Source organism: Sebastes umbrosus, chromosome 4 (assembly GCF_015220745.1).
Source record: "Sebastes umbrosus isolate fSebUmb1 chromosome 4, fSebUmb1.pri, whole genome shotgun sequence".
NCBI lineage: Eukaryota > Metazoa > Chordata > Actinopteri > Perciformes > Sebastidae > Sebastes > Sebastes umbrosus.
Genome location: NC_051272.1, coordinates 17,467,964 through 17,494,265, shown reverse-complemented (window position 1 = coordinate 17,494,265; position 26,302 = coordinate 17,467,964). Strand labels below are relative to the sequence as shown.

The following is a 26,302-nucleotide window of genomic DNA, read 5'->3' as shown; positions in this document are numbered from 1 at the left end:
ACACAACACGCCTAGATTACTCTGCTCCCCCATTTTAGCTTTTACCTCAGTAACACAACAATCCCAGCAGTTTATTTCTGTGTCAGAGTTCAGAAGTACTCTACATCAGACGTCAGATTCGGCTGTGCATGTAGACGTGTAATCTGGATCTTAGATTTTAGATGACAGGAATACAAACAGCAGAATTCTAATGAAGCTTTTCAACCAATTACTTAATCTGAAGAATGCAGGATCTCCACCCTGGGTGTTTGTGGAGCGATGGCCAAAGAGATACAGTGTAGTTGTGCTGTTATTTATTTTCCTTGTATAAACACGATGTACTCACTTTGCCGTCATTAGGAGGGTTGAGACTTTAGATCCAGGAATAAGACAGATTAAGATAAGGATCCTTAGTTGTAGTCTGATCAGGCTGCACATGGTTTACTGGGTGCCACGTCTGATGAAGGCATGACCTACTAAGGATGAATAAACTACTTTCTTGATTTAAGAGAGGTATGTGACTACGACTCTAAGTGAACAATTTTACAGATTTCAGCTCCATTTTTTATTTTAATAATCAGTAAATCAATAATAACTTAAATTTTTCATTATGCAAAAATATACAATTTTTTTTAATTATAAGGACACATATTGCTTGCACGTATAAAAATCTCCAGTGTGAAACACAAAAGAACGTACCAAAACTCTATTAACAATAAATATATCTTGCTTAGTAGTTCTTAAACACTTTAACGAATAGTTTAAATTGAGAGTATGTAACCTTTGAAAGAAAGTCTTCCTTTTACATATGAAAAGTTGAAAACATAAGCAATAAAACACACCACTGGTTAAGTCAATAAACTCAGAATTTGCTGCCTTACTTGGTCTGATATGAGCTTTTGTTAGCTAATGTTAGCAAACTTCAGCCAGATATTGCTTTATAATGGACATTACTAATCCGGTTTTCTCTACTTATTAGCATTGCTGTTTTAGAACTTGTGGCAACAGCGGCTACTGTTTGACGAAAGTTACATAGTCTCGCTTTAATATAAATAACTGACTAGAAAAATAGCTTATAGAAAACTTCAATGACAGATGAGTGCACACTGTGTAGATGCAAAACCTTCAAAAACCATCTCAAACCTGTGATACGTCAAATGGAATGTGGGACTAATATATACATCGCTCACACTGCAGCTAATGTTGATGTGTTTCTGTATGTCAATGCAAAATTCAAATACATTTTGCCAAAAATGTCTGTGTAAATTGAACAAGGTCCCTATGACTTTAGAAGTCAGACTGTCTGCTCTGCAGCAAAACAGTTTTTTATTGCACATTTTCCAAACTCCTCTCTAACCACTGACTGTTACAACAGCAGTGGGAGAGTTCAACAAAACAGGGAAATTCAGGGAGGGTCCCTGGCTGCCTCCACCCTTCCCTAACCGCTCTGACAGAACTAATTTATCAGCAGTGCACAGGGGTGGGCCACAGAGGGAATTTACACAGGAACTTAAAAAAAAAATTCTGACCTCGAATAGAGGTCAAAAAGCTGGCCTCAACATGTGCACACACTACTACACAGCCACACCTACTTACGGTGTACTGTACTGTCTGTAGCTCTCTGACCAGCAGCTTTTGCACTCGTGATAACAACATTTTAAAGTGTGCTTTGGTCTTGACTGAGCCCTTATTATGAGGAATTCCTTCAGATTACTTCTTACACATTCCCTTTTTCCTACTTGTCTTAAAACGAAAGAGAAGTACTCCATGAAACAATGCAGTAATTCATGAAGCATGCTGAGGTCACTGACTGATCATCAGCTGATCAAACAAACACCGTTAGGCACCATAAAGGCCATTCAGATCCTTCAAGCTGTGCTCCGTCCGCTGCTGACTTTTTCCCTCCATCACACCAAATCTCTTCCTGTTCTGGCTTCCCCCTTAAAAAGAAACTTGGCGACAGCATGTTCCTGTAGACTTCAAAACCTAACCTTTTCTGCCAAACACAGCTATGTGACCACTTGCACAAATACGGTTTAAAGTTCACGGCGGGAGAGTTCCTGCTTGAATAGGCTTCATTGATGTTAAAGTGGATTTCCTTTCATGCAACCTGTGTCCTGGCCTATGAGCAATAGCAATGAGGAAGGGCATGAGAATGTTTCTGCTACATTTTTAAACAGCTGAACCAACTGAAAAGCTTTTCAAAGAGAAAGGAGTGTAAAGATTAAATAGTCATTCCTGCACACCCTATCTGAAAATCCCCATCACTGTTACAGCCAGTCCGAGGGTGATCCACGCTATCTGCGGCACGGCAGCTGATGCATCATCAAAAGGGGTATCGCTTCTGCCATGGTTGTCATTTCTATCTGGGATCCTTTGCTCTGTAAGCTGATATGTTTTCACCACTTTGGTGTAGTCTTTCTCTTTGGAAACACACTCGTAGCCTCCATAGTTCTCTTGTGTCATGGCGGGGATGAGGTGCAGGCAGTTAGACTGCATCTGCAGACAAGGGTTGCTCTGGCCTCCGTGCTCCCAGGTGTAGACAGCGTGATAAGAGTCTATAGGACAGGACAGATAGAAAGGGACACCCAGGGGGGCCAAGTGTGTTGTCATTAGATCCACTGTTGATGGTGGAGCTGTTTCCCGTCTGGTCCGGTTTACTTGTTTTGGTGCTACAAGAATAAAAAGAAGATAAAATAGAGATGTGACCAAAAGTTTTTGAGTCCTTAACAAGTGTGCATGAATAACATTCTCATCATAGTTACCTTCTATTGATTTAGGACACACACTTATGTTCCCATCAATGACATTTTGAATGCCCCGGTCAATTGCCCCACTGTGAACAAAAACAAAACACACGTTCAAACAAGTGCATTTCTTTATGAGAAATAATCAGTTGAATTTTGGAAAACAGTTGAGTTTCTAAGGACATTTTCTCATCTTTGCATCAACAAATATTCTTAACGTTGTCCACACTTACGGGACAGTCTTGGCGCATCCAGACTTGGTCCAGACACAGTACGGGTCCCGGGCCAGAACACAATCTGCACAGGACTTGTTGTACTCCTGACACCTCTGGAGGTCCATGACAGAAATCTTCTCCGAAAAGCCCACCATTAACTTTTTCTGAGCAAAGACACACAGACAGACAATTTCACTTAAAAATCTGCATAAATATATTTTTGCAACACTTGGGTGCAGTACAAGAAGCTTTAAATTTGACATATTGACATATTATCACCATATAAAGTTTCTATGGGGAACATGCTAGCAAATAATTGGCTATTTACACACCCAGCAGACATGACACAATTGTGTTTCTGATGTATGTCCACTCCTTTTAGCTCTGTTTTGGTCTCTACCAACTTGTGAGGGAAATGTTGTCCGTCTGCTGTTTGGTGTTGGGCATACAGTTGGTTTTTAGAGTTTATTTGCTGAAACTAGCTGCCTGATGAGAGCCGTAAGAGTCAACTAAAACAGTGAAGTTGTCAAACCAAAACAGTGAGATGAAAGCTATTAAAATGCTCTGCACAATGCGTGACATTTAAAATACCTTTTTGGAGTCAAGTTTGATTGATTGTATGGTTGAACAGCTGGAGAGTTGTGTTTCAGAGATGATGAAAGGCTCTGACCCCGCCTCTAAGACTTTATGGATCTTCCCAGAGTCTGTTGGAGCAGCACACAAACAGCATTTTGTAGCGGTTATTTTGGGAGTGAGGCTATATTTTTAGCCCATTGTTCCTCACAGAGTTTATCCACAAAGCGTGATTACGAGCCAGATCAACAGGGAAACACATGAGGCATGACATGACATGATATCTTAACAAAGGCAAGGCAAGGCAAGGCAAGGCAGCTTTATTTGTATAGCACATTTCAACAACAGGGCAATTCAAAGTGCTTTACAGAAACATTCAAGAACATTGCGACAAAATGCAAAAGAACATTAAGAAATAATTAAAACAGTTATAAAAACATAAAAACATTAAAACATTAAAGATTAGAAAATAAAAACAAGCTAAAAATAAAAGCTAGGATAGAAGCTAAAATTGCATAAAACTCAAAAGAGTAAAAGTTATAGTGCAGTGTCAGAATAAAAGGCACCCGCAAACAGGAAAGTTTTAAGCTTTGTTTTAAAAGAAGTGAGAGTTGGAGCGGTCCTGCAGGTTTCTGGGAGCTTGTTCCAGATATTTGGTGCATAAAAACTGAATGCTGCTTCTGCATGTTTAGTTCTGACTCTGGGGACACTAAGCAGACCTGATCCAGATGACCTGAGAGGTCTGGATGGTTCATAACACAGCAGAAGATCAGAAATGTATTTTGGCCCTAAACCATTTAGTGCTTTGTAAACCAGCAGCAGTATTTTGAAATCAATTCTCTGAGAGACAGGCAGCCAGTGTAGAGACTTCAGAACTGGACTGATGTGATCCACTTTCTTGGTCTTAGTGAGGACTCTAGCAGCAACGTTCTGAATCAGCTGCAGCTGTCTGATCGATTTTTTAGGAAGACCGGTAAAGACGCCGTTACAGTAGTCAAGTCGGCTGAAGATAAATGCATGTACTAGTTTTTCCAAATCCTGCTGAGACATCAGTCCTCTAATTCTTCTTATATTCTTCAGGTGATAGAAGGCTGTCTTTGTAATTGTCTTAATATGGCTGTTAAAGCTCAGGTCTGAGTCCATGACTACACCAAGGTTTCTGGCTTGGTCTGAGCTTTTTAACATCACAGATTGTAGGTGAGCACTAACCTTTAATCTTTCTTTTTTGGCTCCAAAAACTACAACCTCAGTTTTGTCTTTGTTCAGCTGAAGAAAATTCTGGCACATCCAATTATTGACTTGTTCAATGCACTCACTCAGTGCTTGTATTGGACTGTAGTCTCCTGGTGATAGAGTTATGTAAATTTGTGTGTCGTCTGCATAGTTATGGTAATTTATTTTGTTGTTCTCAAAAATCTGACCCAGTGGGAGCATGTAGATGTTAAACAAAAGAGGCCCCAAGATGGAGCCTTGGGGAACTCCGCATGTGATTTTGTTCAGCTCAGATTTGCAATTACCTATAGACACAAAGAAGTCCCTGTCTTTTAGGTAGGATTTAAACCAGCTGAGTGCTATGCCAGAAATACCCACCCAGTTTTCCAGTCGGTCTAGTAATATATTATGGTCAACCGTGTCGAATGCAGCACTGAGATCCAGTAAAACTAAAACCGTAGTTCTACCACTGTCTGTGTTCAATCGGATGTCATTGAAGACCTTAACAAGAGCAGTCTCAGTGCTGTGGTTTCGTCGAAAACCTGACTGAAAGACATCAAAAGAGTTGTTTAGTGCCAGAAAGCTATTTAATTTTTGAAAAACTGTTTTTTCAATTATTTTAGACAAGAATGGAAGATTTGATATCGGTCTGTAATTATTTACTATTGATGAGTCCAGATTGTTCTTTTTGAGGAGTGGTTTGATGACAGCAGTTTTCAGGGCCTGTGGGAACACTCCTGAAACAAGAGATGCATTAACAATCTGTAAAAGCTCTGAGACCATACAATCTGATACTTTTTTGAAAAGGCCTGTTGGCAGAATGTCAAGGCAGCATGAGGAGGATTTTAGATGTTGTATGATTTCCTCCAGGTATGTCTGATTTATTGGATAAAACTGTGTCATGGTATTTGCACCAGGTTTAAGTGGACGCAGGGGAAACAAACATCCTGTACCTGCTATGGAGGAAGTGACTGCTTGTCTGATTTTGTGAATTTTTTCTGTAAAAAAGGAAGCAAATTCATTGCAGGCCCTGGAGGATAAAAGTTCAGAGGCTACTGACACAGGAGGGTTTGTTAGCCTGTCGACAGTAGCAAACAGGGCACGTGCATTGTTATTGTTTTTGGTGATGATGTCAGAGAAGAAGGACCGCCTTGCATTTTTCAGTTCTGAATTATAAATGCAAAGTCTCTCTTTATAGATGTCATAATGAACTTGTAGATTTGTTTTCCGCCACTGGCGTTCAGCTTTTCGACACTCTCTTTTTTCATTTCTTACCAACATGGTATTTCTCCATGGAGATTTTTTCTTACCAGAGACAATCTTCACCGTGGTGGGTGCAATGGTATCAATAACATTTGTCATTTTAGAATTGAAATTATCTACAAGCTCATTGACAGAGGTCCAGGGGAGGGTGGGTGTGGAAGAGAAAGCCTGAACAAATTGATCACTGGTATTTTCAGTGATATACCTTTTTGTGATTACCTCTGTCTTATCATTCCTGTGCACAGGAAGAGTACTCTCAAAGAATACACATGAATGATCAGACAGAGCAACATCCATCACTACAACCTTGGAAATGTTCAGGCCCTTTGATATGATTAAGTCCAAAGTGTGTCCCCTATTGTGTGTGGGCTCTGTCACATGCTGACTCATTCCATAGTTATCAAGAACCTGACACAGTTCTTTGGCCCCTCTGTCCTGTTGGTTGTCAACATGGATGTTAAAATCACCAACAATGACTACACAGTCAAAGTCAACACAAATTACAGACAGCAGTTCAGTAAAATCATCAAAAAAGTTTGCACAGTATTTAGGTGGCCTGTAGATATTGAGAAACAAAGCTCGAGAAGAGGAGTTCAGCTGAAGAGCGACATATTCAAAAGAAGCAAAATGTCCATAAGATATCTGTTTGCATTGGAGAGAATCATTAAACAATATGGCAACTCCACCTCCTTTCTTATGCATTCTAGCTTTGCTCATAAAACTAAAGTTGGGAGGAGTTGACTCGATAAGAACAGCTGCACTGTTATTTTGGTCTAACCAAGTTTCAGTTAAAAACATAAAATCAAGCTTGTGCTCAATAATAAAATCATTGATTAAAAAACTTTTTCCTGCCAAAGACCTGACGTTTAACAGGGCTAGCTTTAATGTGCTAGAAGCATTATTATTATTTTTTGGGACATGGTTTGGCTGGCAAGGAATCAATGCTAAATTTGATAAATTAGCACAATCAGTAAAAATCTTCCTGTTTCTTTGCAGATTCACCATTCTTTTTCTACTACTTATTAGAACTGAGATAGAAGAAGCTCTCATCACACAGGGCCCCAGCTTTTCCTGGAAACAGTCACGTGTATCATTAGCCTTGAAGCCTGGACCCAGCACATATCAATCTGTGCTTGCAACATTTTGTAAAGGAACATCCTTATCAGACTGCGGAGACAGAGGCTGATTCCATTGTGGAGGGGATGGAGGTGGTAGGTGTCGTGCTTGTGGAGATAGTGCCAAAGTTGTTCGAGGTCGACCTCGTGGGGGGATCATGGGAGAGAAAATGGGTGTAGGGCGGGGAGTAAGTTTAGTTCCAGCATTGACCAGCTCCTTCATGTGGTCAGTGAACTCCAAGAGGGGGGAGGAGGGAGAAAGGGTGATAAGCGAGGATGAGGACGCCTCCTCTTGTCTCTGCTGTATCCCAGGGCTGGCTTGTGGTGGGGGGTGAAATGATTCTCCTTGAGGTCCCCTGGCACATTGTGTTGTGTCTTCCTCCAGTGGTGATTCCTCTTGTCTCGCGTCCTTGGCAGAGGGAACAGATGAATGACGCAGTAAGTAGAATAGGTTGGAGTTGAACAATTTTACTCCTGACTTGTTTAGGCAGAGTCCATCTGCCTTGAAGAGATGTCTGCGGTCCCAAAAAAAGTTAAAATTGTCAATAAAATGCACTGAGTGGGATTTGCATGCTGTTGAAAGCCATGTGTTCAGTCCCAGCAACCTGCTGAATCTCTCGACTCCTCTTCTGATTGGCGGCAGGGGTCCACTGATAAACACCTGAGCATTCACAGAGCTGACCGTGTTTAGCAGACCAGTAAAGTCCCGTTTCAGCACTTCAGACTGTTGCTTCACAACATCATTCGACCCAATGTGCAATACCACATTTTTCACATTTGGGTGTGCAGTCACAATATCCAGGATTCTTTCTGCCAGATCAGAGACCATATCTTTGGGAAAACAGAGTACTTTGATGTCTTTACTCCACATGCTTTTCACATCTTTAACAGCAGCATCACCCACAATCAGAGTTTGAGTTTGAGGCCCAGTTGTTAGCTTTCCCTGTAGCCTTTTACCTTCAGAGTTGCTTTTGGTTCTTACCCTGCTGTGTGAAGAGTTGAGATTATCCAGGGCATCAGATCGAGATCCAGGGTCCTGCAACAGTGGAGCAAATCTGTTCTCCAGTTGCAAACTTCTTTGTTGGGGAGGTTTGTTACTCATCCTTCCTTTCACAGTTGTCCACGGTTGGACCTTACTTTGTACAGGGGTTGATGAGGCACTATGCTCGGATGCTAATGCAGGCCAGCCGGTCGCATCATATATCTGAGGGTGCTGGGTTCTGCCTGTAAGTTTTCCTCCCATTTCCCAGGGACATGATTTACGCTTTGGCTTTGCACCAAGAGCGTTCCAGGGAGGACTACTAGTCGATTTATTGCCCCCTTCTTGATTCTTGGTGGTCTTGTTGGTGCTAATTAGCTTTCTATTAGCCTGTTCCAGTTCACTGTTTTGAGTCAGTGGTAGAGTGGTTTCATTCCCACATAGTCCATTCACCTCCGCATTCACTTCGAGCCGGATAATCTTTGTTTCCAGCACTGCTATCTTCTGTAGAAGTTTGTAGTAGTCATCCGTGGAGAAGGGAGGCATCTTGCTGCTGATTAGCTTTAGCCAAGCACCTCGCTCCCGTTCACTATAGTACAGGCTTGTGCTGCTGATAGGCCACGCTCACAAAGTAAAACAGTTTTTAAAATAGTGGTAGCCTTCAGTTTCTTTCATAAATTAAACTCCCAGTGATTTGTAAGTATCCAGGACCCGTTTTCCAAAAATTTAGTAGCGAAAGATAAGCATAGCAATGATAAAAAGAAAGCAAAGCGAAGAGCAACTCAGCGAAGCGTCTGCACAGGAGGAAGAGCAGGAAGCAACAAAGTATGGAAGACCGGGAGTAGTGTAACCTACCAGTAGCCAGAAGCAGGATGTTATACATGCGATCGTCTACTGCCTGGACTCGGTCCACAGCTATCTTGGTGTAATTGTTGCTGCTTATATAAAATGGAGCTGCTTGATGCATGGAGTGAACCCAGTCAGTCATTTCTGGGTAATCCTTCACCATATTGACAGTAGCCAGCGGCAGAGTCCTGCTGTTTTTTACACACTGGGAAATACATGGACACAAAGTTTTTTTAGTCTGTATACTGTAGGAAATGGGAACATAAACTGAATGTTTGCAGGTTAAACAAGTCTAACGTCTTCAGGGATACAAAACTAAAGGCATCCGAAGTTGTATAAAAACAAATCAGACAAACATTTCCTCAAGCTATAAGCTGAAAATATGTAAGGCACAAGGTTTTCTTTACAAGACATAGCAACAAGTCCACCCCCTTTAAGGAACCATCACCGTAAACTGTTTACTACAATGAGAGGAAACTTTGCACAATGTGGGGCCCCTTCAGTTCCTATTTCACTCAAATAGACTTCATGTATAAGAACTAAACTGAAACATATTTGATGGGGATTAGTCATACAGACACACATTTTCCACATTTCCTCTCATTTATGTAACATTTTTACAGTCTTACTCAAGAGCATGTGATACGCCTATACAGTACAATATGCATAAGATGGTTTGAAACAAAAATAAAACCCTTAGAGGAAGTATTCAAAATAGAAACAAAACAAATAGTTACCGTTCCTGGCCTTGGTTTGGGGATCTCTTTTTCATAGCCCTTGAAAGTTGAGTTCTCAAATATTTCTTCAATTTGTTTTATTGAATAGATGCACACGGCTGTGGAGTTCCTAGAGGAGAAATAAGATAACTGAAATTAGCATAAAAAAATTAATTGTATCTGTATATTAGTGGTGGTGGTTAGGGTTATGATTTTGTCCCATTGCCTCATCCTGTTTGTCTGTTAGCTGAAGATCTTACAAGTTATGACTGGATTCTTAAAAACTGTTTGGCGTAGGGCACCGGAGAACTGAGTAACTTCTGAAAGATCGTTTAAATGGGGTGCGGTACTCACAAAATGGAACATTGATGTAACCCCTCGAATCAAACCCTCCATTACACTTACTAATAAATATTACATTTCCAGACATAACAGCCCTGGGGCTTAGTCGAGTGGAAGAAGAGCCGCTCCCTTGGTCATACAGCATTGATCTGTACTAAGTACCAAAAGTCTGGATATCTATTGATTTTGAGCATCCTTTTAAAAATATGACTCTTCTGTGGGTCCCGCAACCTTATAGAAGTTCAATACTAAACAGCTGGAGCGCCCCTTTAATGGAAACAGTGTGTAACATTAAGGGGATCCATTAGCAGAAATAGAATAAATTATTCATAACTCTGTTTTCATTAGTGTATAATCACCTTAAACCGTTGTGTTTTCATTAGCTTAGAATGAGGAGTTTATATATACATAGGGAGTGGGTCCTCTTCATGGAGTCTGCCATGTTGCTCTGCCATGTTTCTACAGCAGCCCAGAACAGACAAACCAAACACTGGCTCTAGAGAGAGCCTTTAGTGTTTTTACGCTACCTGAAGGCCACCGTAGTTTTCCAACATGCTTGTGAAACTGCGGTAACGTGAGCCGCTGAGTGCAAAACCGTGGTACCGCCAGCCGCCGCCTAACTTCCGTTGCTCCTAAAGTAGTGTCATTATGGTATGGATGGCCTCTGAGCGAGGTGAATGACGTTACCGCGGTTTTGCACTTGGCGGCTCACGTTACTGCAGTCTTGGAAAGGGAGGAGTGAGCGGAGGAGATGCTACACACTGTACATAAAGTACAATCATGAAAATGTGTGCATCTCCTAATGTGAGACTTAAAGGTGGTAGAGAATGAAATGAATACTCATCTTATGTGTGGGTCTAATCTTGATGAATGGACCCTTGCATAAGAGGGTAGAAATAGTAAATTCAGTAACCTCAGCAGGAGTGGATTTGGATTTAGTCTTTTGATTTTTCTTTTTTTCCCCTCATCAAACAAGATAGGTCATGTGGCCAACCCCGTTTTGTGTTTGTTATACAGACATACTGTGTGGGTTAAAGCCTACAGGCCAGGGTTACTTTTGTCTCCATGGGCGGAAACATCTAAAAATGCTGACCTTTCAATTTGAAGTGAGAGCCACTCTGTGTTACCCTGTCAGCATTGTCTGTGTTGTTGCTTAATGGCCGATAATAAAGGAAGAAAAATTTTCTCACCAGCTGCTCGTGAAAAGGGCAAAGACTTTGGTGTCCTCCCAGTCCTCAGCGTGCATCACATGAATGTCCTGGAGCCGGTTGAAATACAGCGACTCCCCTGGAATCCCACAGACCAGCCGGGCCTTGAGGAAAGATGTCCACATGTTCTGGAAGAATCTTTTTGATCCGCCTTCATCTACCTGCAAAATGACAGCAATGAATTACACCAGGAAGACGCTCTTTCGCTTTTCTTGCAAACTGAAATTCATCATCTAAGCGTTATTGGATAGGACTCTGGTCAGACGGACCATGAAACACCTAACAGCTTTTAGGGCAAGTCTTGTTTTGCACAGATGTCAAATAACAAGGGTGTTGAGAAGATTGTGTTTCACCACAATAATAGCACGCCAGTTAATTGGAGAAGAAGAAGAGGCTGATTCATTGGTGCAGGTAGTGGAAACCACCAGATGGCTTCACCACTGCATTAATCATGTGGATGCCTCTGTCAAAGACTGGCATTGTAACTGCAGGATATCACTCTGACAATTGCCATCTCCCTTTGTTTTTTTAAGCAAGTGCAAGTAAATAATTAATTTCCTACACGGTCATCATGTTATCCATGACGACAGCCTGGGCATATCAATATGTCATACTGTACTCTGTAAAGCTGATGTATTTAGTGGCTGACCTTTAACCATTGTTAATGGAATAAAAACAGGTAAAGTCAACATCAAACAAAACTGGTTTGACCAACAGTGGCCTTTCATCTCCTTTGTCTGGCAAATTCAGGAGGGATTACTGTTGGAGACAGCCAACACTCACAGAACATTAACAATAAACTCTGCTGAGGTGTCCAACAATTCAATGTCTGTTTATTCTAACAGAAACTAGAAGAAGAAAGAAGTAATTGCGTGTGAGCACATCATGGAAAATGTATTCATTCATGTACTACATTATAAGTCTAATAAAAGCGTGGAGCACAGACTTTGTTCTGTTCTCAATTCACATGTAAAGTCATAGTTTCATGAATACCAATACCAGCATAAATAGGCCTGAAGAGGTTCTGGGAAATTCGCTGAAACAGCCGAGTAAGATGAGAGCGTCATTGACGTAAGCTGAGTCCACTTAAGTGTCCGGCTTACCTTACAAACTCTGGCAACCCTCGATATCCATTGGTCAGCCTCCGGGTTGTGATCCGAGTTCTTTTCCCGGAAAAAGATGTAAATCTTCTCGTTGTCAGGGTCTTCCCTCCGCTTCACCCATGACGCAGAGATGAAAGTGGGCTCTGTGAGGAGGAGGACATGTTTACCGAACTGCTTCACTGTTTACAGTACAGTGTCGTGCCAGCTGACAATGTGATGAAAAAAGCTTGGCATGCAAGACCAAAGCCAAAGATAATGAAAGCGCACGGAGGAGTGGACAGTATTAGGCAGTTTCACGAGGCGCATCATTTTCATGCAAGATGAAGCAATATTAATTCTTGTTGATTTCCGCTGTTTATGGGATCTTTTTGTATTCTGACTTCAGTCATTTACCCACCTGAGACCCAGTTGTCATACATCCAGACATTCGCTCTGCTGCCAGCTTTCCTTCTGAATTGTAATGAACTTCCATCAGTATCCAAAGGTGCTGCTGAATATAGATCCCCCTCTAAAAATAGCACAGAGACATCAAAGGGAAACGAGCAAAGATGTTCAATTATTGAGTGTATTTCTGTGAATGTGCACTCTGTTATCACACATGACTTGATGGGGTTACACAAGTCTGTGGTCACATTTTTTAAACCTTCACAAACATGGGCTATTGTATGGTTGTGCAAGAAGCCGTGTTTGACATACCTGCTGTGAGGGATATGGAGTTATGTGTGTGAACGAACGGAGAGATGCCCGTTCCCTCATAGCTCTCCACTATCTCTAGCGACTGGTTGTTCACTGAAGAAAACTGTAGAAAGTCAACAGAATATTCTGATAGTTAGATGTGATGGATATCAAAAGACCAGACACCTAACACCCTACTGAAATCACAGACAGGGTGCTAATTAAAGTTGAATCAGAATCACATCCGCCACACCAAACAGCCCCATGCTTTCATCAGCTTTGCCCTTTTGTTGCCCGTAAAATTAACCAGACACAATGACTGCAGTGTGGCAGACAGATGTGACAGTAAGTGTGACACGTATGCAGACACTCACAAGCTTCCAACACTGCGGTTTGCGTCCATTTGTTCCACAGACAAACAGGCTGTCTTGAAACTTCTCAATTACAGTGATGACATTTTCACATTGGCCCTGCAAACACAGAAGCTGTTATTACCAAGTGTCATGATATTATTCAGCAAACTTGCTGAGAAGTCTTTTCTGATCACATAATGCACCATTCTCTAATAACTAACCTCTTGGCAGTGTTGCCGCTGCGGGGCTTTCAGAGGAAATTTCTGTAGGGGGGGGGGACATCAATTGGTGGACAAATTAACAACGTTTTCACTTGAGGAGAGTTTAAAATGAGACCTTATAAAGACAAAATGAACAACATCACCTTATCACTTACTAACCAATAAGGAATGTTGCACTTAAAGCTCTGCTCGAAAGACGGCTGTTTTTGGCGATTAGGCTACATGTTTGAAATACCAGGAAGAAACATCTGTAACCGATCTGGTTTTCTTTCTCAGGTATAAACAGTTTCACTCAAGATAATGTCTTCTTCAGAAGCTGCTGCAGCCACAGGCTAGTATCCATTAGTGAAATGAAGATATGTGTCTATCTTATGGTCAGAAATGAACCACTTTTGCTTTATTTTCTTGGAAAACCATCAACAACCATTAGCCCATTATACTCATTCATTCTTGGAGTTATCTGGCCTTTCTGAATTATTATATTATAGAAACGTTCGTGTGTCATCAGGGTCTGTTTGTGACATGTGTTCGACACCAGCAGTTAATAAGCAGCTCTTTCCTGGCTTAGAACTACATGTTATATATAGCTGGCTCTGAAAGGCCATAATTGTCAGCGGGCACTGCCAAACGCACTCTCCTGTAACAATGGGCTCTGTGACAGCCATCTGCTACAGTACAGCATCTAATTATGACCCCCACGCAGCTGCATGACACACTCCCACAGAAATTATATTGGTAGCCGAGCAATAAACCATTAGATGAAGAGTATACAGGCAAATAAATGTACATGCAGGGGATAAAATAAAATAAAAAGATGAATTAAAAATCTATAAGTTCAGAAACACCCACCTCTGTAATATTATAATTATCCACATCAAGTTTCCACACAAAATCAGTCCCTCCAATATACATCTCCTTAGAGTCTTCATGATAGAAGAACAGGCTGTGGTTCTGATTGACTGGATATTCAAATCCACCACTGATTGTATCTGAGGGAGGAAAAGCATCACATTATCACATATATATAGAATAGAATAGAAAGCTTTATTGTCATTGTATTAAATACAACGAGATTCACAGTTGCCACTTCTGGTCAGTGCTTTAAAACAAAAACTTGACAAGACTAAACGAGGCAGATAAAACATATAACAGGTAAAACACACACAGTTATAAAGCAAATAAAACAGGTAAAGTAGATGTAATAAATAAATATAAACAGAAGTGTTACACTAGAAGTATAAAATATAGTGCATCTACTCTCAGTGTGGTCATTCCCTTTAGAGAGTAAAGTTGAACTGAACTAGAGCTTCTAGGCTTTAAAAAGGATTTGAAGACAGGATTAACTCTGTAACTGACTCTGCTAAACATCTACACTGATTTGAGACATTGATTTTTACAAGAATATTCATCTAAAACACATTGCAGTCGATGCAGGTGATGAAGAGGTGATATATAGATGATCACGTTACCTGTACTCAGCAGCCTGGGATTGTTTTTCGATCCAAGAGTCAGGGAATTAAGGACGAGTTGAAAATCTCCAGCAAGACAAATATAAATGGAAATAAATCGCATCATTTTTGCGTCTTAGATGGTGAATAATTCTCTTATTTCTGTAGGCTGCGTGTTGAGCGCTCCTCGGTGCTCTCTCTGTTCGGACTGGAAAATAAGCAGCCAGACGGGCAGGTGCGCTGTCAGCAGCAGGGAGGTAAATAACAGGCTCTTTGGAGATGAACTGCGTCTCGCCTGGTAAAGTAGATGAGATCAGGCTGCAGCAGCAGCAGCAGGGGGCGGTGACAGGAAAGATGCAGTTAAATCAGGACAGCTTCCAGCAGCCTTCAAACATTTTACAGGAAGTCACAGAAAAAATAGGCTACTTCCTGTTAGAGCCAATCTGCCATTTGTAGTTTTCAGACCATGTTGGGATTTATTCATAAACTCAGAAATTTCTTTGGGGAAATTTGTGTTTGTTGGATTATTTCTCTTTTTCTCAATGTTTATGTATTATTATCATTTCAATTTATGCCTTAGTTTTAGGTTGTATGTATCATTTTTTTTAAGTAATTTTAAATATTGTTTTATGTATTTGGTTATTTGTTTTTGCATTTCAGAAAATGTTTTCTTTAAAACCCAGAATGTATAAAATGGCACTTAAATGCACTAAATGGGTTTAGTTATTTTACATAATAAACTTGGGGAAAAAAGTTTGGTAATTTGTGTTTGGTGGATTATTTCTCTGTTGTTACAATGCTAATTGCCATTGTATTTTACATCGTTGGAAAGCCTGTTTATTTACCTTCACAATGATGTCCAATTTGTAAGGATTATGCATTTGTGGGATGAGCAGCACAGCTGATTATGTGGGTAGGCTCCTGACGGTGTATTAAATGAATTCAATCAGGAGAGACTCGTATGAATTGAATGGTCATTTATTACAAAGTGCACAAATTTATGAATAGTAACAGTCTTTGGCGATTTAGACCCAATGTGACATGGTAAAGGGGGAAGTGATGCCGTAATTGGATTAGGATTAATTATGTGGATAGGCTCCTGACAGTGTATTAAATTAATAAAGTGTAAACTGCCAATATGTCTTTTAAAACAATTCAATTTATTTTTATATAGCAGCACAGCTAGGCCAAATTGGCGCGAGATTAAGATCACCCAGCTCAGGAAAGAACTGAGGTCTCTAAAGCAGCAGTACAGGAAGGCAAGAGAAGAGGAAAGACCAGCCCTGACAGAGGGACCCGGTTGGTGTCTGATGATCAAAGACCCGAAACACCCAATGACCCTGGGTTCATCACTGATGATGTGTCCAAGCCGCACCATCTACATGCTGATGGTGTTTCTTCAAACTTATATAGCGTCAAATCATAACAGAAGTTATCTCGAGACGCTTTATATATAGAGGCCTGTACTACGAAGCAGGATTCGCGGTTATCGAGGTAACTTCAGGGTTAACTCTGGGTTTTCCGTACTACGAAGCTGGTTCACTTCTTACCGGGGTAGATCACCATGGTAACTGATGCTGAATGGCTAACCTGCTCCGGAGCAGGTTATGTTCCAGATAAGAGATCAACTCATATACTGACCAATCAGAGCTCGGTGCAGTGATTGTATGATAATATTACACACAAATGAAGAAGTTACAGTCATAATCCAGGCTTAAATTAACACAGATTAAACTGATGAATGCAGGAAGGACAGCTGGCTGTATGCTGTGGTAGTTTACCGCTTTGATTTATATTTTTATATTTCTATTTGTTTACTTCCTCTTGAGTCCGTTTCACACTGCGAGAGAGGCAGGACACAGCTGAAAGAAGGTTTAAATAATGATAGACGCCACTGTTTGCACAGGGTACACAAATGAGTAATCCTTTCATCTATTACACTCTTAAACGCTATTTATATTTAGACGAGTAAATCTGACTTTTGAGTGTTCCGTTAAATTAATAAGTCTGTTAATTTTAACGCATTCACACATCCGGAGTTCTTTCTTTTACCAGCTGTCCTTCCTGGCATTGGATTCTATATCCTTTATTATTTTTATGTCCGCCTTGTAAAGCACATAATGAGCACACGTTTTGATAAGTGTTATATATAGATAACCTTCATTATTATAATAACTATTATTATCAACCACACAAGATATGTTTGTTAACAGATGAAACCTTCATTGCAAAACATGAGACTAATATCCTACAATCTAGTGTTAAATATTACAATTACTCAGAAAGTTGTGACTTTCTACAACACCTGGTGTTTGCTGTCAAAACTAAGAGCCAATCAGCTCTTTGATCAGGCGCGAGCCAGGTGTTTCCCATCATGCCCTGGGTCTTTGGAGTCGGTGGAGAGTAACTGCGGCGCCTGCCAGTCTGCCCACAGACTAATTACAATAAAACAAATAACAAATTAATTAGATCTACAAGAAAATTAATTAAAAGCAATGGTAAACAGGTAGGTCTTTAGCTTGGATTTGAAAGTGGTCAGCATTGCATAATAGCTAATAAAAAAATGGGTAATAAAAAAAGGTAACAAAATGCCATCATGTAAATGTATACAAATACAGTACAGTATATAGGGACTAATATTAGGCGGTGAACTTGTTTGTGAAGACGTAGTGCTTATTTCAAATGCCTATTGCGAGGAAAATGAGTAGGAAGAAACTACAGTAACAAACATAAATGAAAATCATATTACAGAAGGAAACCATTTACCATCTAAGAGCAAATCTTCAGCTTGAAGCACCACAGCAAAAAGATAAAACATCATGAGACTCATTAATGTGAGTGAAATCATATCTGATTGCTCCCCTTGCCATAAAGAGGAGAAAAGGTAGTTGCATTCTGAGTAATTTCCTTTTCGATCCTATAAAAAGCCCACAGCAAAGGCATTAGCTCTGACGTAAACAGTGGCATCACCTTAAGTACGTATTTGCCAGATTTACTGCGCAAATGGGGATCCCTGTCTTGGATACCAGACTCTGTTTACTGACTCATCTGATCTGAATCATTTCCACATATGACTAATATTTCCTTTTCTGCTGTGCACAAATTACTTCCCCATTTTGGGTTAGGGTTAGGTGCTACATGCTCGTTCATTCTCAGGTTTTTAGCAAAGTTGTTCAAAGACAAATTGTTTTCATTCCAGTCCATATACACTCCTGCATGGGTCTCTAACCTGTTTACTTTTGACCAGGTTTGTCTTACAACAAATTCCTAAAAACTTGGATGAGCAAAGAGATTTTGTTGTAACTGGACAATGTTCCCCAACTCTGAGGAGTGTTTTTTCCAGCAGGACAATGCTCCATGCCACACAGCCAGGTCAGTGAAGGTGTGGATGAAGGACCCCCAGATCAGGACCCTGTCATGTCCAGCCCAATCTCCAGACCTGAATCCCATTGAAAACCTCTGGAATGTGATCAAGAGGAAGATGGATGGTCACAAGCCCTTCAACCTCCAAAAAATGATTATAATTAAAATTGTTACCCAAGTTTATGTGTCAGGTACTTTATGTTTGTTTGTTGACTACCTAAATAGCCCTTTAAATAAAATCAATATCTTCACGGGAACCATATTTTGCCGCTCCCAAAGCGTGGGGAAATATCAAAGTTCTCGCGAGAATGATGTTTCCCCTCCCCCATGTCGTGTGAACTATCAGTGGTTCTCGCACTACTACAGTTATGGTTATGTTAGGTTAGGGCCCTAAAGTTTTTTGACGATTTTAAGTTGCATGTTATAGTGACCTCAATATCATCCAAAACAAATGTGTGTAAAATGATGATATTTCTAATATGTTTTATACAGCTAAAACAGCCTGGGGTCAAATTGACCCCAAAGAACACCAATGCGTACAGCATGTGTAGAAATCGGTGTTGTAGGATATTGAAAACATATCATCATTTTAATTTTATGTTTACCCAGTTGTCCCCATTAAATTAGGAAAAGTCATTAAATATGAAGCAAAAATAATTATGTCAATCATTTATTTAGAGACGTTAAACATTGAATGGGGTCAAATTGACCCCAAAGATAATAGGAGGGTTAAATTGCTGGGGTCAAATTGACCCCAAGGATAAAAGATGTTAGTAAATTTGAAGGTAACAGGAGGGTTAACCCTTGTGTGGTGTTCGGGGTCAGTGGGACCTGTTTTCAATGTTTACTAAAAGAAAAATGATGTGATTCATTATTTGTTCAACCTCAGACTCATTGGCCTTGGCTCATTTTCTATGAAGAACATTCAAAAGAACACATTTTTCAATGACTGCACACTGTACACCCCCCTAAACAATTATATTACATATGTGATGTTCGGGTCATCTGGACTCCCGAGGGAGATAAATGTGTGGAAATTGTAGGTGCTGTGTACAGTACAGTGTGTGTGTGTGTGTGTGTGTGTGTGTGTGTGTGTGTGTGTGTGTGTGTGTGTGTGTGTGCGTGCGTGTGTTTGTGTGTGTGTTTGTTTCTATTTGTGTGTGAGTTTTGTCTTTCTGCACCTGCTGTTCCCGCATGAGGTTGTTACATTTCAAGCACCGACACCTGTCTGCTCCCACATTCCCGCACATTTTACCCTCTGTCTTGCGGGAACTAGTCTATATTTTCTCACACTATATCCCAGCTGCAAATTGTCTGTGTGGCTCCTTATCGCAATCGATCAAGATGGTGAAAAGACTCTCTGCTCAGAGGGCTTTAGAAATGATTTTAGAAGAGAAAGAACTTTTGGAAGATGAAGAGGAAGAGTTTTCAGAATATTAGGATCACTTTTTCTGTCAATTCAGAGTCTGACAATGAGTATGAAGAAGAGGATGAGACTGACCATCAGGCAGCTCCAAAAACGAGCCCCTCAGCAGCCAGCAAGTGGAGAAATATGGATGTCAAAAAATGCAACACACACACAGTAAAACTCTGCCCCTCATATGTTGTATCATCTACATGCTCCACAGAGCCTACACACACCTGGAGAGGCCGCACAGCACCGTTAGAATCATGTTCTTCGATTTCTCCAGCGCCTTCAACACCATCCTGCCACTCCGGCTAGCTGAGAAGCTCTCAGCGATGCAGGTAGATCATGGCCTGGTGGCCTGGATTACGGACTACCTCACCAGCAGACCACAGTATGTCAGACTGCAGGGCAGCCTGTCAGATGTGCTGGTGAGCAACACCGGCGCCCCCCAAGGAACTGTGCTGTCTCCCTTCCTGTTCACCACCTACACCTCCGACTTTCGCTTCAACTCAGGTACATGCCACCTACAGAAGTTCTCCGATGACTCCTCCATCGTCAGCTGCATCACAGATGACAACGAGGAGGAGTACAGAGCCCTGGTGGAGAACTTCATAGGGTGGTGTGATAATCACCTCCAGCTCAACATTGGAAAGACCAAGGAGCTGGTGGTGGACTTCCGGCGGAGCACGAGGCCCCCAACTCCCATCACCATCCGAGGGGAGGAGGTGGAGGTGGTGGACACCTACAAGTTCCTGGGAGTACACATGAACAGTAGACTGGACTGGACTGACAACACCAAGGCCCTCTACAGGAAGGGACAGAGCAAACTGTTCTTCCTGAGGAGGCTCAGGTCTTTTAATGTATGTAATAGGCTGCTGCAGATGTTTTACCAGTCTGTAGTAGCTAGTGTACTCTTCTTTGCTGTGGTATATTGGGGGGGGTAACACGAACACAAGGGATGCCAACAGACTGAACAGGCTGGTGAGGAAGGCTGGCTCTGTGGTTGGATCTGAGCTGGACGGTCTGGAGGTGGTGGCAGAGGGCAGGATGAGGAGGAAGCTGGACACTATCCTGGATAACCCCTCCCACCCCCTCCATGATGAGCTAGTCAAGATGAGGAGCACCTTCAGCCACAGACTCATCCCTCCTCGGCACAACACAAAGCGCCTGGGTCAGTCCTTCATGCTGGTAGCCATCAGGCTCCACAACCAAGGCTGACCCCCATATGAGAACTATTAGGACTTTCAAGAAATTTAAACATGCACTATCTACCTTTTAACATGCACTATCTGGCGCACTTTACACTCACTTTACACTATACATCCTATTTACCACTTTATTGCTGACTGCACATATGTACATATTACATTTATTTATTTATTTATTGCACATTCTACATTTATTTATTGACGAACTGTACGCACTATGTTCACCCATTCACTCTGTATCTTTTATATCTCTATTATTGTCTTTATAATTTTTGTATACCTTTACCTCTCCTGTGATTCACTCTGTTTGCTGATGTTGCTGCTCTGACACCTGAATTTCCCTCCGGGGATTAATAAAGGTTCATCTTATCTTATCTTATCTTATCTTATCTTATAAGCTGGCATGAATAGGCTATGTGTTCAATGGGGTTCGTGTTGTGTAGACTGACATGAATTTCTAATTAAGTTCAAAGAAATAAACATCAATAAAAACATTGTTTCATTTATATTTGTTCAAGATAAAGTTTTTTTTCCACCCATATCTTCATTATAATTATTTTTTATTACATTTTATCACAAAAAACAAATAGCACTTTTGTTCATAAATAATATCCTACAGAAGTAAATGGTATATAATAACCATATGCTGTCTATATTGCTTGTAATTGGGATAAAGTTAACATCTGTTAAGTATTTTTACATAAATTGTTATGGCTGTATTGATTTGAAACCCCAATAATGGGGTGGGTCCAAAACGACCGGCGGACATTGGCTGAGTAACAAAAACATGAACCCCACACAAGGGTTAAAAATGAATATGAACTTGTTTTCTTTGCATTATTCGAGATCTGAAAACACTGCAATTTTTTTTGTTATTTTGACCAGTTGTCATTGTAATGGCAATTTTCATATCTGCAGTTTAACACTGTACCTTTAGATAATCTCAGGGCCTCACACGTTCAACTTCGTCACCATAGGACAGTGACCTGACATTTTAGTTCTCTGTAACTGCAAACAACAGATTGCTGAAATACTTGTTATGTCTTGTGATGCTCTGTTGTCTGCTGTGTGCTGACGCATTGATACACTTTCTATCCTTCTCTTCTTTTCTTCTTTGCACTTATCTTCATGTTATGCTTTAAATGTATAAATACTGACTACTCTTTGTATTCGGGGCTCACTTGCCACAGTCCACAACAGGTGGCTGTGCTCGTGAGTCCATCTGCAGATGCTTTAGTTATTGATGTATGCCTTTTTATTAAATTCACTGAAAGACAAGTTGTTACGTTGGTTTGTGTCTTGTTTTAACAGAAACTGCCACCACATCATTTTCTGCAAATAAATGCTCTAAATGACAATATTTTTATTTGAAATTTGGGAGAAATGTAGGAGAAATTTGGGAGAAAATTTGGGAGAAATGTAGTTTATAGAATAAAACTAAAATTGTTATTTTATTCAAACACATACCAATAAATAGTAAAACCAGAGAAACTGATAATTTTTAAGTTTAAGGGATGTTAAGTAGTGCCAAAAAATATGATAACGATGCATTCCAACATCAGGACCATCCTCGACGTCACAAGGGAAGACCACTGTCGTCCAATCAGATGTGAGGAGGCAGCAAGTACTTCCGGTTCAGCTCTCCCGTGTCCAGCAGCTCAGCTGACTGACTGACAGCCACCATGGTAAACACGACTAATAATCCTATTATTAACACTCATTTGCTTATTTAGAAGCCAGTTTATTCATAGGACATTTTAGTCGCTTTCTTTTGAACTGCTTTAGGTAATTATAAACGTTAACATGATTTAGTTTAGCCCGGCTTTGAGGTAGCGAGCAGGCTAAGCTAACTTAATGTGAGTGTGATGCTAGTGTTGCAGTGACAGTAAACAACATGTGTGTGATGACTTGTCTGTTGTAGCGGTTCCGTTTCTGTGGGGATTTGGACTGCCCAGACTGGGTACTTGCAGAAATCAGCACATTAGCGAAGATTGTGAGTAATTATTAAGGTCAATATTCAATGTATAGTGTTTTTTTTTTATACTAATACTTGTGTCTTCTGATGTTACAGTCAAGTGTCAAAATGAAACTACTCTGTGCTCAAGTGCTGAAGGATTTGCTCGGAGATGGCATTGATGTAAGAGTTTAAAAATATTTCCACATTATCATTTACTTACTCGTTATATTCACTCACACTGATCAGAGCTATCTTCTCTCTCTCTCTCTTTTTTTTTTTTTTTTAGTATGACAAGGTTACTAAGCTTACTGCAGATGCAAAGTTTGGTAAGTCTCCCTCTCATACTGCAGATGTTTTACTAAAGTTAAAGTAGCAACACCACAGTATAGAAATTGTCCATTATAAATTTAAATAATTGCCTGCATTAAAAGTGCGTTTTAATTAAAAGCACAGAAGTATTTTTTTGGAAAATTAGACTTTAAATACTGCTTGGGTAGCTAAATCTACAACAATGCATCATGTTTTATAAGTTCATCATATGTTTTGTGTGTAAAATATGAATCTACGGACTAACTATTAAAGGGACTGTTTGTAAGAATCAGAATTGCTTGTTAACAGCGACACCTGTTGCCGTTAAGTAAACGAAAGTCAGCGTCGGCCTCGCGCTTGTGCTCGCTCTACATAGACTTGAATGAGCATCGCTCAAAACAGTGAGGCGACACACGTCAGCTAAAACCACAATATCACTACTTTTCACCTGCTTGGCAGTAATGTTAGCTGACCAGACGAAGGTCTCTCCATGAATCAATGCTGATCCTAGTGTTGGCTTTTCCTGCTTCAGCCTCCCGACCGCGGCCGGAGGGAGACACCGGTACCCGGTCGGAGACGATAACGTTTCTCACTGCGGGGCCCCATCACTTCACAAGACACGGAAAACCTCTGTTGGTCTGGAGGAGCTGCAGCATTCATTTCTGCACAAACGTCCACTGTACATTCACTAGATATTCTCAGAGCTACTAACTCTTCTGCAGTGTGAAGTGTGAGCGCATGCACGTGAGGTGGAGCGAGCTGAGTGAAGGCAAGCAGGCAGGCAGAGGAGCAGAGTACAGCAGAAACTCCGGCCCTGGAGACCAAAGCTATGGTCTCCCCCGCGTCCTCGACCGCGGCCAACACTGTTTTGCAAGACGGGCTTCACCAGATATAACTTTGGTGCTTCCGTGTAGTTTGTGTTGGAGTCTTGTCTGAACAGCGTAGCCACACGCGAGCACGCATGGGACATCAACCCGGATTGATTTATACGTGTAAGAAGTTACAAACAGTCCCTTTAACTATAGCTGTCAAATAAATGTAGTAGAGTAAAAATTAATGCAGAATATTTGCTTTAGCTGTGTATACATGTGGTGTTGTATAAGTATAAGGGAGCATTAAAAACAAAAAGTAAGGTACCAGTACTACAAAATTGTTTTTAAGTAGAGTACTTGAGTAAATGTACTTATACCACTACTGCTGGTACTGCATTTAAATCTACTCATACTGTACACACAAGCCTATAAAACGGTCCTACTTGTATTGCATCTTTTGTTATAAAACATTCACTCATGACATCAATCCATCTTGCAGAGAGTGGAGACATCAAAGCTAGTGTGGCAGTGCTCAGCTTCATTTTCTCCAGTGCAGCGAAGCATGATGTTGACAGTGAGTCTCTGTCCAGTGAGCTGCAGCAGCTCGGTCTGCCTAAAGGTTAGTCCACTGGGGTTCACCATGTTTGGTATAAGAATGATTGTATAATCTGTAGTCACTCATGCACAAACCTCTGCCCATACTTCAATTTGTGCCAAGAGTAAGGATAGTCTGGTTGTTTAACTACTTGTAATCTTTCAGGGGCTTTGTCTGCATTAAGTAGAGCTTGTGGGGCAGATACCAAGGGCTCCTGAACACCCAAGGGCCTCTGAATACAGAGTTATATATTAGTAAGATTTGCACGATTTGTATATTAAACGGTGCTCAGAATATGAATCCAAGCAGGGAACATCTACATTTTAAAGAAATCATAGCGCACACAGACAGTTGCCCCACTTCAGAAACATTCAGGTCCCAAATCACAACCTATTGTGTTATTATTAGAGCTTACTTTATTGCATAATTGTCTAGTGTGTGACTAAATATGACAAAATACTGCACTCAGCTGGCACTTGAAGGTGACACCGTCCGTGCACAATGTACAGTGTGGTTAATGCTGATTGGTGGGGTGCATTGTGACTTTGGTGCATTAGTATAAAACAATCACAGTTGACTCTCCACCAGCATGAGTTTATCTTTTTCAAATGTAGATGTTAACTTCTTTTCAAGTGCTTTGTGGCTGTTACTCTTATTGATCGGATACTTCTGTATTAATGTGCTGGCACAGTACTTGCTGCTAAAAGTGTGTTAAAACACTTTGGTGTGAGTATGCACTTAAAATAAATATTGACTTTACTATTAATTATACACACACATATCCATTATTTCAGAACACACAACGGGGCTCTGCAAATCATATGAAGACAAGCACTCTGCACTGCAAGGCAAACTAAGAGAGACGAGTCTGAGATGTAAGTATTTCTGTCTGTCTTGTCCTTTTTTTAAGAGGAAGCCAAAAATAAGTGATGATGAGAGCTGTCCTCTGTGTGAGGTTGCTGACTGAGACTGTCTTTCAATTCTGCCTGTATGGAATTTCAGTGGGCCGACTCGAGGCTGTTTCTTGGCGTGTTGACTACACTTTGAGCTCCAGTGAGCTGAGGGAGGTGAATGAACCGATGATTCAGCTGAAACTGCAGGCGCAAGGAGCAGAGTCAGGTGAATCAGAGACGACTCTTGTTTCTGTTTCCGCCAACAAGTTCAGAGTCTTGCTTGCAGGTTAGTTCTTGTCAAATTGCATCTATTTTCAGTTAAGTTCTTCCATTTCAAACTATTTTATTGGCTAGAATTATGTTGTGATGTTTTTTTTTCCTGTGTGTTTCTACAGAGCTCAAACAAGCCCAGACTATGATGAATGCACTGCAATGAAGAGTGGACCTCAATGTCTGATCAAGAGACGGACATAAATGATGCTGAAAAAAGTGCCATACTTACACCTTGTACAGTACAATTTTATATGCATTTAGTCATCTCAAAGATCATGTGAATGGCTCATTCCTTATATTTATATTAACTGATATTTTGTTTTCTACCACATTAGTAATAAGTGGTTTCAGACTGAACAAGAACACCGAATGGACCATTTTTGTAAAATATTGTATATTGATTCACACATGTTGATTTGAATGATGTTAATAATTTCTGTTTTACCTTCGTATGCTCATAAATAACAAAATAAAAGCGTGAAACACAGA

The 26,302-nt window shown here is 40.6% G+C and overlaps 2 protein-coding genes across 5 annotated transcripts; one reads left to right on the top strand and one right to left on the bottom strand.

Moving 5' to 3' along the window:
* Nucleotides 1-278: 278 nt before the first annotated feature.
* sema7a (semaphorin 7A) lies at nucleotides 279-15,338 on the bottom strand. 4 transcript variants are annotated; one of them, XM_037768053.1, is made up of 14 exons: nucleotides 15,017-15,338; nucleotides 14,397-14,536; nucleotides 13,548-13,589; nucleotides 13,342-13,443; nucleotides 12,995-13,097; nucleotides 12,696-12,806; nucleotides 12,299-12,441; nucleotides 11,178-11,356; nucleotides 9,667-9,775; nucleotides 8,939-9,134; nucleotides 3,533-3,645; nucleotides 2,960-3,105; nucleotides 2,745-2,815; nucleotides 279-2,639 (listed from the first exon to the last, which is right to left on the bottom strand). In XM_037768053.1, exons 1-14 carry the CDS (start codon nucleotides 15,120-15,122, stop codon nucleotides 2,227-2,229), a joined length of 1,974 nt encoding a protein of 657 aa, XP_037623981.1. In that variant the 5' UTR covers nucleotides 15,123-15,338; the 3' UTR covers nucleotides 279-2,226. The 4 variants fall into 4 exon arrangements, with proteins under 4 accessions (XP_037623981.1, XP_037623982.1, XP_037623979.1 ...); XM_037768054.1 differs by having other exon boundaries at nucleotides 13,348-13,443; nucleotides 15,017-15,337; XM_037768051.1 differs by having other exon boundaries at nucleotides 279-2,651; nucleotides 15,017-15,336.
* Nucleotides 15,339-22,478: 7,140 nt separating this feature from the next.
* Nucleotides 22,479-26,302, top strand: commd4 (COMM domain containing 4). Its single transcript, XM_037768754.1, has 8 exons — nucleotides 22,479-22,659; nucleotides 22,896-22,967; nucleotides 23,046-23,111; nucleotides 23,218-23,257; nucleotides 24,552-24,671; nucleotides 25,442-25,522; nucleotides 25,650-25,826; nucleotides 25,936-26,302. Exons 1-8 carry the CDS (start codon nucleotides 22,657-22,659, stop codon nucleotides 25,974-25,976), a joined length of 600 nt encoding a protein of 199 aa, XP_037624682.1. The 5' UTR covers nucleotides 22,479-22,656; the 3' UTR covers nucleotides 25,977-26,302.